The following is a 14,811-nucleotide window of genomic DNA, read 5'->3' on the forward strand; positions in this document are numbered from 1 at the left end:
ATTGTATTTCTCTTTCAATAGGAATATAACTTAATCTAACAAAGTATAATTACCCTGCCAATTTTGTCAAAAACAAGCGATTTAGTTTTTTTAACATGGTGGTATTGAGTTTGTATGGTTGACAGTAACCATCAAACATGTTTTGGAGGTTATTTATTAATGATTTTAACATATTAGGACTTAAGTTATCACCATGACGAACACCAATATTTGGAGAATTTTCAAACACACATTTATGGGGTTTTAGGGTGAATCTGCTGTGCATTTAGCTGCAATTATAGGGAAAGAACATGCCATTCAAGAACTACTAGATAGCGGTTGCAATGGATTATTAATGATATGGTCGTATTTATAAATTTACTGTTTACAAAATTTTGAATTGTTGCAATACTTATGTTTTCACATCAGGAATATATTACCTTAGCTGTATTTGGCAAAACTTTTAGGAATGTCGGTCCTCAATGCTCTTCAACTTTGTACTTTATTTGGCCTTTTTAACTTTTTCGAATTCCAGCGTCACTGAGGAGTTTTAATTTTCATTTATAAATTGTTCAATGCTGAAGCATTTGATATAAATAATTTGATCCTCGATACTTTTTTTAAATAAAAGAACCAACTCATATCCTTAAAACTAGAATACAATGTTAACACTTATTAACACTTTTGTGTTGTTGACATATCACTAATTATTTGTCCATATTTAAATAGTACATACAACACTTGTCATCATGTTTTGTATGAAAATTGCATACCAAACCTTGAATTTAATTCGCAATCCGTAATATTCATAATTTATAGACAATATTTATCTAAATTGCTTTTTAAAGAATTTTATTCTTGGGTAGCAATGTTTGTTGTTCGAGCAACAGTATCATTTTTCATGGTACTTATATTCGTGGAATTTAGTTTGGTAAATCATTTGAACATGTTGAAGGCATCAAAACCGAAGATTCTTTAGATAATCATATGTTGTTTTACAATAACTTGTAGGACAAAAAAAAATAAGGTGTTCATTTGCAATTACTTGTTCGTCTAACATTACTCAGTTCATTCATCAAATGTTTGATAAAACAAATACCTTCAGATATATGCTGATGTATCTATGCTTACAAATATCCTCGATTGAAGGGAATTACAAAGTGAACAATTTATATGTATCACACGTGTTATCAGAAGTGATATTTGACACCCGAGGTCAAATGATCATATTAACGATCATCAAAGTTCTTAATCGGACCAGAATCAAGTCATTTAACGAAAACGGTTGCATAAAACATAATGACAGCTATGTTCGTATTCTCAAGTGTGAAATTCTGCTCTTCAAAATTCCTTCCTATTTTCACTATTTTCTTTCAAATATATAATACTTTTGATTTTAGGGTGACACAGCATTGCATATAGCTGCTGAAAAAAATAACGAGCATGCCATTCAACTATTACTTCAGAGTGGATGTAACCCAAACCAAACAAATGATCAGGTAAAATGAGTAATATTTGCTTTTACTTTTTCATTTTTAGCCATGGCGTTGTCAGTTTGTTTTAAAATTTTCTGTCCTTTATGTTTTATGCTGGCTTTTTATTCGACATGAACATTTCAAAAATTCAATGAGAGAATTTAGTGCACATAATATGCATTCTCCTAATGTTATCGACATATTTAATTAAAAATAGTCAAATTAATTGATTGTGCTGTTTTCAATGTATGTTATAAAAGAAAATGTTCTTTTAAATGTTACGAGACATATTACCAAGTTTAAATTACAGCCAAGTCCCGTAGATAGCTTCATGTAATAAGGTTAATGTTGTTCTTAGTTTTATTTTATTATCCTTTATGGAAGCTGTATCAAAAAATTAACTCGTACTTTTTTTTTTAGTAATTTTTAATATATAGTCTAGTAATACACGTTAGCCTAATTTTGACAATGACGTTATTAAGAAACGTTGATTTTAACTTTATGATACACATTTTTTATAAGTCATGTAGGATTATTTTGATAAAAGGTTCAAATGTATATGAGATTCATATAATGTAAACGCACATACGGGTTTAATATCCACTAAAAATGTAAACGTGGTAAGATGATGCATAAAACATCAAACTTTTTAGACAAAGTAACGTCAACAATAAGTTGAAATTATCATAATATAAAAAAAAAGAAGAAGTGATATAATTGCAATGAGACAACTCTCCACAAAGGAACAATTGACACAGAAATTCATAATAACGACTATAGGTCACCGTACGGCCTTTAACAATGAGTAAAGCCCATACCGCATAGTCAGTTATAAAAGGCCCCAAAATGACAAATGTAAAACAGTTCAAACGAGAAAATAAATAGCATAATTAATGTACAAAAAATGAACGAAATAAAAAATATGTCAGACATCAACGAACGACAACCACTGAAATACAGGCTCCTGACTTGGGACAGGCACATACTTACACAATGTGGCGAGGTTAAACATGATAGCGGGATCCAAACCCCTCCCCTAAACTGGGACAGTGGTGTAAAATTACAACATAAGAACAAACTATACAAATCGGTTGAAAAAGGCTTAACTCATCAGATATTCGTAATAGATCTTCGTTGTTTGTAAGACTTTTTGTAGAGTTTCTATTGAATATTGATTGTCTGTTGGTCTCTAAAATTTGCTTAAAATATCATGTAACTACTTTGTTCGTTTTATGGTATCCTCCGATTGGTACATTTTAACTACTTATATATATATATATATTTGATATCAAATTTGCTTCGATAGCAGTTAAGTTTTAAAATGTTCTGATTTCTATTAACATCCTTCTTGTTTTATAAGTTACTTGCAACCTGAATTGGATCGATATGAAGTGGAAACGAATTTTAGGTGAACTAATGTTTGCATCGGGCATGTTATTGTTATGTGTAATCTGAAAAACTTGTGAATATAAACAGTCGAGGCAAATAAGAAATTGCATAATATTATGAAATATCATGATTAAACTCATTATTATGAATCAATTAATCGGATCATTTTGTAACTATATTATGGAATTTCATAATTCATAAAATTATTGAAATACACTACATAAGATAAGAAAAATAATATAATTTTAAATATTTTTTTCGGTCGTTTTGAGAGGCGTTTATACCAGTTAATTTTTGGTGATCATCGTGTTGCCTATTCTTTAGTTTTTTTTTTGTTGTGTCATGTGTGCTGTTGTTTGTCTGTTTGTCTTTTTTTGTCATGGCATTTCAATTTTTGATGTTTTTGACTGTCCCTCTGGTATCTTTCGTCCATCCTTAATAATGAACAATTGTCAGATTTCACCGACACGCCCCTGTTTTTTTTTTCTTGTTTTTTTATAATTTAACAAAAAAAGACAGGTATCGCTTTAAAATACAATTTTTGTTATAGTTCTTTGATTCTTCGATCGTTTGAACACTAATCTAAGGTTGAAGATGTGTATTTTTCATATTTCTATCTTAATTTTAATGTGATTTTACAACTGCATACTTCATTTTCCTTTTTCAAATCTTGAATTATCTTGTTTTAAACGTTTGAAATGTATATGTTTTAAATAAAGTTTAAAGGTTTATCTGTCTGGTGTCATGTTTTAACAATAAAATATGAAAACACCACATACAATATTATCTAGCAATATTAAGTTAATGCATTACGATGCATGTGTTTATTAAAAAATGAAAAATAACAAAAATACTTAACAAACTAAAATCATAAGCTTAGACACCAAATAATACGTATGCAGGAAATATATAATACTTAAACATGACAAAACGAAATCAACAAAATATTAAAAAAAATGTACAGGAACCGAAAACGTGACATATCATCACTAAAGCGGAATGTAAAATAGTACGAAAAATCAAGCATGTCGTATATCTAATGTAATGATCATTTATTTTACCAAGTTCAAAGCGAATAATAACCCAAGGATTGTTATTCTTCTAAAACAAATAGCATAGTGAAGCATTACATGTCTTTTGTGATAAATAAATAAGATGATGAAAACATCCTCGTATTTTCCGACTTTAAACCGTTTAACACCGTATGGATACTTAAAAGGAACAAGCATACTATGCGTCAATGCTATTATATTTGAATAGTTATATTTGTTGGTATCAGAACATTGGTAAACGTTTATTGTATCTAACTAATTATATAATTAACTACCCATCTATTTATTAGAACTTTCTTTTGCAGGGCAAGACTCCATATATGATTATACAAGACAAATCGTTTAAATTTCAACATCCAGATGATCGCAAGGAGATTGAAAGACAACTTAAAATCCTTAAGGTAAACACAATTTCTTTTTCTAAAAAACAACCTTTTGCAGAACTATTTAGCATTTTTTAATTTTGATTACCTCTAGAAGTGAACTAAATATTGTAAAAACCCAGTTAAGTGTCGACGCCGATTGTTATTTTTCAGTATAGTTCGGGCTCAAATAATGGTGAATTACAGAGCATAGTAGTAACTGACTAAATAGCGGCCGCTAGAGCATGACAAATAAATATTATTCCTTTAATAGCAAACTTGTTCCTGTACGGTTCTGAATCACAAGTGTGTATCTCACTTATAAACACGCGTCTTCAATTCATTTAATTGGTGCATTCAACAATATTTGCTATTCTTTACCTAATGGAACTTACTTTAAATAAACCAAATATAAACAACAATAACTGTCCTTTGATATATTGATATATAAAGATTTAGTTTGAAGTTTAGCTGGATCTTGGAAAAGTATTTTTATTGTTCACTGAGCCTGGAAATTTAGATACAATCCGATTTTCAATTTGTGTTCGAACTGTTTATTTACATTTAACCGTTACTAATATACATCGATATCAATAAAAGGGTAGAACATTTGGTAAATATGTATTTTTCATCCAACGATTTATCGACCCATTTATATCCCGGAAGTCACTCAGAACGAACATTGGTTACTTTTATTCATATTGACATATGGAAAACTCGAACTATAGTTTCGATTATTATCCAACAAATCGCATGACAGTGCAATTTCCGGCGCAGACATCATATCTGTTCCGTTCAATACTTTGTAACACTACACTCAATATTAAGTGCAGTATTGCGGAGCATGAATGGAACGGATATGAACTCTGCGCCTGAGATTGATGACAGTTATCAACGATGATACGGATGGATTCAACAATATAGTTGAAAAGAATAATGACTTGATATTTCTGTTCTTTGAATGACACGCAGATTTAGAAAAGGTAAAGATTTGACTTTTTAACAACCCCAAACTACATTTCTGTCCGCCAACTTTATTCAGGAATCCAGATTTGGAGACTCGTGTACTATGCCATGAATTCAACATAGTCTCAGGTGTGCGGTATAGGTGATTTCAGGTCTCGATTGAAGTTGTAAGCGTCAGGTGTCACGCAACATGGGGAATTGATAAGATATAGTTATTACGCACAATTACTTTATAAGCTCTTTGTGTACATCCTGGATGTTTGTGTTGCCTAGGGCACAAGTGAGATTGGAATATATCATTGTTACAGTAATACATTTACCACTTTCTGGACTTTAATGGACATGTTAAATAGATAACTATTGTCAGCAATTGAGAGTTGAGACATTTAGATTAGGAACCATCTCATTAGAACAAAATTATAATTATTGATTTATACGTTACAATTATCATTGTTATCCAAGCGCGGATTCAGCCAATTTAATAAGGGGAATTCATATACCAGGGAGACCATGAAATATTCACAAAATTTAATAATAAGATTGTTTTTAATTGACAAAAAGGGATTTCCAACCCCTAAAATACTCCAATCCAGAATGCACAAATACTACCTAACTCGATGAAAAAGTTTTTGTGCATTTGTAGTTCAGAGAAAAGACTCAAATTACATATCATAAATTTGAACGTCTGTATTATATTTTAAGGCTTTTCATAACTTAGAGATATATTTACAAAAACAAACGAATTATAAACTAGAATATTTCATATATTTAAATTGGAATCAGAATCAGATTCTGTGTTAATATCAAAAGCCTTTACATTTTTTACACTTGCTTCCTTATAAATCGATCATTAGCCAACTGTTTTTCTGGACAAGATCCATGGTGCATGGCATTTTCTACTTGACGTTTTTGATCAGTTTTATTTTTTTCCGAGGCGGTGGTAGATCATCATCATCAGAGGTTATCACTGCAGCAGCTCTATCACGATGAATAGTTGTACTGAAAAAAGAAGATTGGCGATTGAGCAATGCTGACACTAAAGGACAATCACTCTGTGAGGAAGTTGATGGTTGGCTCTCTTCTAGGGACTCAATTGCATCAACGTTCTCATCCCCGGATGCGTTTTCATTATTCAAATCAGCGACAGATTCAACAGCGTGGATTTGAGTCGAGTTACTGCAGCTTGCTGTATGTCTACTTGAGACTTATCTCATTTCCAGCCGTTTGATTTGTTTTGTATTTCATTTCAAAACAAAACAAAACATTTTTTTGGTTAATTTCTTAATATTTTTAATATTAACAATTGTGTAGAAAAAGTATAAAAAATATGTTGGTTTGTTATAGTCGCATAATTGTCGAAAAGAAGGAAAGACCGTTCTAAATACAAGAAACCGTAAACCGATGCATTTGAGAATGAAGAGTTAATGTCAAACATGGTCTTCGTTTAATACAATGTTATAAAGTAATTGGTACCATATTCAACTCAATAAGACATCACGTGACTATGTTGACGAACCACCATTTTGAAATATTTTGTCCCATTTAAATTGTATATGTGCTTCAAACAGTTCAATTTTCTTTTCAACTTGACACGTTTCTTAACTTTTGCAAATCAATCCTCTGTATTCGAACATAATTCTATCTAAAAATGTTGGTTCTGACAGTTTAGTTTTTAATTAAATTACGTCCCTAGAGATTCGTTAAAGTCGTGTTTTTTTCGATATTTCCCCGTTGACTCAATGTTAAAATGGAGCGGGACCACGTCTTCTTTTACTTCAAATTTACAAATTCCGTATATAAAAGTAATTCTTTGCAAATCGATTCACAATATTAAAACATATATCTGTCGAAATAGTCTACTTAAAATTGTCCCCACATTGATTTAAAAAAGGTGATTTTGGGGGATTTTTCAAAATGGCGGATGTGAGTGGAAATGTCTCATCAATTTTAATCATCGTTCATTTTTCATTCAGAAACTGTGCTGTTTCTATTTTTTCTTTGATGATATTGCGAAAGGATTTGTTTCAAAAGTTCTAGATGATTTTTTTTTATTTCAAGTGTAAAATGAAAAAGATAAGTGGGGAAAATTACCTTTAGTACGACCATACAATTCCTTATGCACCACAAATTAAATACCCTAACCAGTGTGACAACTAGTTGACAACCTGTACATAGATCTTTGTATATTGCGTTAAAAAACATGCAGAAATAAAAAAAAATATTAACAGATGCATTTCTTGTATTGACTTCTTCTTTAGAAGGAAAAGTTATATTTGAAGTAATGTTCTTAAAAGGACATTATTTCTTGTGAATATTTTCCTTGACTGAAGCATTTTGCTAGTAGTAATAAAAAATTGGTTTCTGAATGATATTTAGAAGAGAGTGGTGGAAATATGCCAAATTGCTTTGTGAAATTCTATAAATTTGAAGTTAGATTTAGTTTATAAGGGTATGGATGGATTTGCATACTTTAGAAGTGTAGTGTAACAATATTAATTATTTCATCATAAAACATTTTTTTCTTAAAAATGTATTGCTTTAAAAATTAATAACATAATATGTGACTAATTCACACTACATGTGCCTTCTAACCTTATACCTCGTCAAGTATGATAAAGGTATCAAAATATAATAACTAAAACAACAGCCTCTAATAAATGTTAACATAAAAGGGGTGATGTAATAAAATTGTTAATTGAATATCATAATGCAGAAATAGCGTGATCAAGAATTTGTCACTTTACAAATCCTTGATGTGATGTATGGTTTCCAACGACGAAAATTATAAGCATACCTTTTGGTGATACTTTATAACTATTAAAATTCTGTACGTAACCAAACAAATAACACTTTTAAAAAAGTATCCTTTGTTTGCAAATGCCTCATTTGACTTCTATACCTTTTTTTTCTGCTTATGGTGCGCATATCATATCATTTTAACGTTTGTGGTTATTTTCTTCACACAATTGCTCAAATTGATGAGGTCAATTGTCTTCGTAATTAGTTAGAAATTGGAAAAAATGCTGTCAATATCGTCCATAGTGTATCGACAAAAAAATCCAGTTTGAGACATTTTCCAATTTATGACAAAAGAGATGATTTCAGCCTCCCTATTATGAACTTTCCATTTCTATGTAGCAACATTCCAGCAGCACCTGCATACGGAGTATATATCTGCCAATTGATACGACATTCTCGGGCTTGTATTTCCTATCAGGATATCCTTAATAGAGGATTGCTGCTCACAATGAAGCTTTTAAACCAAGAGTTCCAAATGGTGAAGTTGAAATCATCCCTTCGTAAATTTTACGGACGCAATCACGAGTTGGTTGACCGTTTTGGAATTACCGTTTCACAGATGATATCGGATATGTTCCCTATGTTGTAACTACAATATCCTACCCTCTTCACGAATGTGACCTTTCGAATTAAAATTGAGAATGGAAATGGGGAATGTGTCAAAGAGACAACAACCCGACCATAGTAAAAACAACAGCAGAAGGTCACTAACAGGTCTTCAATGTAGCGAGACATTCCCGCACCAGGAGGACTATTTACCGAATTTATAATAACATAAGCAACACGACGTGTGCGACATGTTGCACAGGATTTTTACCCTTCTGGAGCACTTGAGATCACCCCTAGTTTTTGATCTTTGCTAAATGGCCTAATAAGGGCATATAACTAGAAACCACACCAGCTTCGGTTAATGTGTGACAAAGGAGTAGGTCCGGTAAGAGCCGATTTTGGCCTCAAATTTGAGTTTCATCTAACGAAAGTTTTTGGACACTCTTTAAACACTAAAGTGTCTATTTTAATTGATTCGATTAGTTTAAGTGAAAGATTTTAACTGATATAGTCATAAAAATGCTCTGATTCAAGCTTAAATATGTAAAATTTATCAAATATGCCAAAAAACGTCACTTTTCACATGGTTTTTTTTCAAAAATGAAAGTGGCCGCATCCGTGTTTATCCTCAACCTTTATATATGTTTTGTATTATCATCAAATACAACTTACATTTCAATATTATGAATGAACACGAATGCGGCCACTTTCATTTTAGACGAAAAGATGCTTAAATTTTGGAAGATTTCAGTATATTAGCATGACTTAATGATGCTAGAACGCGATATTTGTGCATTGCATTGTAAAAAACAGCTCATGTTTATGTAGCAGAAGCATTTTACTTTCCAAAATATAGTTTAAAGATTACATTTTCACAATTTTCTAAAACTGTTATATTTTGGAGCCAAAAAGGGGTCTTACTGAACCTACTCTTTTCCGCTCTTGAATTCATGACAAAAAGCAGATATTTAGCCAAATACTTATCTTCTTATACATGAACTTCAAAAAGTCAATCGGATCAATTGAAGTGTAATACGGCGGCTTTCATGTTGTACCTTTAAACCACATCTATATTGCATGTGCAAATAATGACATGTCAAAAACGATGATTTTTCCGCGTTATTTTCAACTATTTTCAGATGCATACTACTCCACATATAGAACTTCTTTTAAAATACTTTTATAGTTTACGTAGTTCAAGAGTAACTTTGCCGATTTCGTTCACAAATTATTTTTAGAAGGGGTAAGTTATGAAATTTGTCTACCGAATCAGCAGTGGGTATTCGTTGTAAGTTGAGTAACGTCAGTTGAGGCTGTTTTTAACGTCATTTGTACCAGATTTGATATTTAAGAAAAAAACATTTGCGTGAAGCTGAATAATCGATAGATAATTTAAGACAATAAAATTCTATGAGGAATTTAGGTAATTTAATCCCGTTAACTATGCGACTTTTTCAACATTCGCCGCTCCACTTTACTTCTTCTTTCCATCTTGTCCACGCATAAGCGAGATTTCAAGCTTCAACATTAATTTTCTCGGGTGCCTGTAGCTTATCCATTGTTCCCAGATTTTTTTAAGGGACTTCAATTTGTTGCTTATTTCTATGTTTAAGGGACAGTGTTTTGCTTTCTTGGTTACTTCCCTTTTTTGCAAATGATGGAATCTTTATATTTTTTCTAAAATTGCCATTGTTTTGTCTTCTGGCAATCTGACACCATGTATCAAGTTTGGTTTCGAGTAATTTATATATAAACACAGTACGTTGAACTACATATTTAATAACAAAACAAAGCATTATGTATACATTCCATTAAAACAGTTTGTAAATAAACAATAGCTTAATTAAACATGCAGAACCGGACGCGTCTTATAAATTGGAGTATTGTTACAATGACTACATTTGTTTATAATGTTGATAGTAGTTTTATTGTTCATATGTTTTATCCTTATTTTGTACCACATTTTTTGAATAACTGTTATAACACTTATAACACTGAATAACACTTTTGTTTTACTAGGAGTTTGAGGAATATTGGCAGCTCGGTAAGTTGTCATCAGAAATGCTGATAGTTTTTAAATGTTTTCATTGTTGATTGACAATAACTTAACATGAGAATTTAATAAGATTTTTTTCGCAATTAAATATTTGTTTTAACTGTTGGATGATTATCCTTGATGAAAAATAAATTTGATTTAAATGAAGTTTCTTTACTTTGGGGCGATGGCACTATTTCCCCAAAAAAACTATAAGTTGACGATAAGCGATGCTTTTATATGCTGGTGGACGTTTTGTCCCCGAGGGTATCGTCAGCCGAGTAGTCACCACTTCGGTGTTGACATGACTATCAATTATATGGTAATTGTTATATATTTCTTGTTACGAAACTTTGAATTTTTCGAAAAACTATATAATATTTTCTTATCTCAGGAATAGATTACCTTAGTCGTATTTGGCACAACATTTTGGAATTTTGAGTCCTAAATGCTCTTTAAACTTGTACTTGTTTGGCTTTATAACTCTTTTGATCTGAGCGTCACTGATGAGTCTTATATAGACGAAACGCGCGTCTGACGTATTAAATTTTAATCCTGGTACCTTTGACAACCACTATATGATGATTTATTTGATATTGAAAAGGCAGATATCTTTATATTTGTTAAAAGAGAGGAGTGTATGTTAAGGTTATCTTATTTTTTTTTATATTATCCACTACTAGTAATACAAATCTGTATGACATATATTTTATTTCTTACCCTAACCTATTGCTTTAATAGAATTAAAATTTCATAGGTTTACCAATAGAAATAAAACAACTTGATAAAAAATCAGCTAAAGTATTTACTAGTTTATTGGAGGAAGAAGGATACGAGCACTATGAAGCTCGGGTTATGTTAGCAGGAGAACAAGGAACTGGTAAAACTACTATTGCAAGATATTTAGTTGGTGAAGGTCCGACTAAAACTCGAATATCGACCGATGGAATACAGTTATATAATGGATTGTCTTTTATCGATCGTGAAAACGAAGAATGGTTGCATGGTAAACAAGGTAAGGATTTGTATCTGTATTTTGGTTAATAATGTCAATTACATGTTAACAAATGTCATCATTAAATAACTACAGTCAATGGTAGAACATCATAATGAACGCAAGTGCAGTTATATTTATATTTTCATTTATATTTAAAATTTTAACGTAACGTATCGAATAGTTTTTTTGTCAATAATGTTGTTCAATATCATAACAAATATCAATTAAGACGCGTTCAATTCCGGTAACAGTTTGTCACTGGTAACAAATTTGTGAAGTTCGTTTTTAGATATTAATATTTTTTTTTACAGATTCTGGTATTGATAACAAATATTTAAAAGTTATTCTGAAATACATTGTTAACAGCTAAAAACATCTTTAAAAAATATAATGTTAATTAAGTGTAATGCATTACAATTTTCTATATACTTGAATGTAATGTGCAGTTGGACAATTTTTTAATTACATGTAATGGTAATTCAATTGTTTACAATGAAAAAAGCAGGTAATGCTAAATTACTTTTGAATTACATTTCAATATGATAAGAAAGAATAATATTTATTTTATATTTAATATCAATATATCAGGTACATTCTCTTTTATACTAAAACTGTAATTTATTCTTGAGTTTTAATATTATTCATTTGACATCAGGAAATGTTTGCTGAATACTCTTATAATTTAAAACAAATACTGATAGAATCATGTATTAGTTTTATTCAGTTTTTAAGAAAAATCTTTATCTAAATAGAGTTAAAATAGTAGTTAATTATCTTTTTGAAACAAAAACCCTAGATTAATCCACTATACACGTATAAACATATCAACAATACATGTATGTATGGTCAAAAGAATGTGTAAACATTGTGGAATAATCTTTCTTAGACAGCTTACAATGTATTTATAATTTTAAATTACTGCACAAAATCAGGTTGCCACAAAAGGATCATTGAAATAAAAATTATCAGCTGTAAAAACAATCAGCAATTAATCAGATTAAAATGTGTAATAAAAAAGCCTAGTGACAATGCCGCTATGTCATGTACTTTATCTAATTAACAAAATATTGCTAATATTTAGACATTTTACATTGTTGGTACTAAAAGTATTTTCAATATTGTGACAAGCATACATTATGATATTTGCAAAGTAAAAAAACAATGGAGAACATTTTTAATTTATTATTTTTTTTTAAAATTCATATTATTTTTAATGAAATGACTCAATTTTTGAGATGTCAAAATAACCCTTTGTGTATCGGCAAGTTAAAAGGAACAAATTTCCTCTTCTATTAACACATCTTATGATCTATGATCTAACGACACCTGCCACAGCAGCTCCTGTAGAAAGACTTTAAAGAATTACTGGCAAAGTGTTCAGACCAGATATATGCAGACAAAATGACAAAACATTAAATCTACAAATGATAATCAGATGCAAAGCTTTCATGAAAATCATGATAAAATATAATGTGTAATTTAAAGACCAAACAGCCTTTAGAGTTCTACTAGTGATGTTTCCTTAAAACTTTGTGTGAAAGTATTTCATGATTTGAGGAACAAATTATGATGAAAAAATTTGGGGTCACCGACTGAAAAACTTGTCCAGTGTTAAAAAATATCTACAAGTGATTTCTTCGAAAAAAAATTAAGAAGGGAAGTACCACGTGTACTCCTCAAAATAAGGCAAAAAAAAGTGTATGTGTCACCGACCTTTCAAAAATGTTATGAGTAATTTTCATGTTTTTTCACGTTCGTTTTGAAGAAAAGAGTTGTATTACGTCAGAACATTGAATCTGACGTCAGAGTACAAGCTTTCCTTGCTGGCGCACTACTTGAAAACAAATCGCCAATTGGACGTTTGAAACCCTAATTAATGGTAACCAAAGAGTTGCTCTACATGCATTATGATATAAGCTGTAAGCTTCAGTAAGATCAGGCGAAATGTATATTATTTCTCCTTTAGACAATTTGGAATGAAACAAAAACAAACGACAATGAACCTAATTTTATTTTTACTATAAGATTTTGTCAAATAAGCAGTATAGAGAAATTTTTAATTTTATTGCATGATCGGATTTTATTTTACGAGATAAGTTCAAATTATAAGCGTAAGACATTAGAATTTACTAGTGTAAAGTTAAACAGTCGTACGAGATTTGCGCAAATTTAACAAATCCTTCATTAGCGCCTATTATATTTTCATCACAAGTCAAATACTATATTTAATTTACCAGTAAATACATGTACATGTGGTTAACCTAGAATGTTTACTGGTAATATATGGATATTAACAGTGTTCCCTTCTGTTTTATGATCATTTTTGTCATATTGTTCGAGAACTTCGTTTTGATACGAGAAAAAAAACATGGACTTCGTCGTTTGCAAGTACAACAAGTATATACCAGATGTGTAGTATATACATACTTGACAAGAACAGATAATAATTCATTGTTTTACGTTTTTAGTGATCTTATTGGGATGCTTTAGATTCATTCATAACATATGTACAACTTTCAAACTGAACAAAAGAGGTTCATATGGTAAACAAAACAAAAATGTGTCCATGGTACACAGATTCCAAAATCGCAGTATCACTTTCTATGTTCAATGGACCGTGAGATTGTGGTAAAAACTCTGATTTGGCAATACAATAAGAATGATCATATCAAAAGGAACATGTGTACTAAGTTTCAAATTGATAGGACTTCAACTTCATCAAAAACTATCTTGACAAAAAACTTTAACAATTTTTTTTAACCTGAAGCGGGACAGACGAACGAACGGATGGACGCGCGAACTGACAAACAGACGCACAGACCAGAACACATAATGCCCATAAATTGGACATAAAACAACTTTCACCTATATTTAACCTGTACACAATCGGCGCAAATGAAAGACAAAATCTACGCAAGTAAAAAATAAGAAATACAGATCGGCGCAAATGCAAAAAGTCGAATTCAAGATTTATATTTTATTATTTTTCATAGAACGAAGGTTTAATATAGTACAGTATCTTTTGGGTCCATTTGTGTTTAATTTCCACAAGATATCAGCTCGACGCTTAATTGCTCTTTTCTTGTAAGACGTTTAGGCGTAACTCGAAATAGAGGTTTCTCAACATCTTACGAACGAACGAAAATTGACATAACTTGACGTAACTTGCCGTAACGAGAAAAGAGGGAGGAACCTTCATTTTTTGTTT

General features: G+C 30.7%; 1 protein-coding gene across 1 annotated transcript in view; it reads left to right on the top strand.

Moving 5' to 3' along the window:
- Positions 1-14,811, top strand: part of LOC143058081 (uncharacterized) — a 61,247-nt gene that overhangs the window by 17,560 nt on the left and 28,876 nt on the right. The window contains exons 6-9 of the mRNA XM_076231546.1: positions 1,380-1,478; positions 4,201-4,296; positions 10,591-10,615; positions 11,364-11,621. Coding sequence (XP_076087661.1) covers positions 1,380-1,478; positions 4,201-4,296; positions 10,591-10,615; positions 11,364-11,621 — 478 coding nt within the window. The remainder of the gene's footprint in view (positions 1-1,379; positions 1,479-4,200; positions 4,297-10,590; positions 10,616-11,363; positions 11,622-14,811) is intronic.

Source organism: Mytilus galloprovincialis, chromosome 14 (genome assembly GCF_965363235.1).
Source record: "Mytilus galloprovincialis chromosome 14, xbMytGall1.hap1.1, whole genome shotgun sequence".
In the NCBI taxonomy this organism is placed as follows: domain Eukaryota; kingdom Metazoa; phylum Mollusca; class Bivalvia; order Mytilida; family Mytilidae; genus Mytilus; species Mytilus galloprovincialis.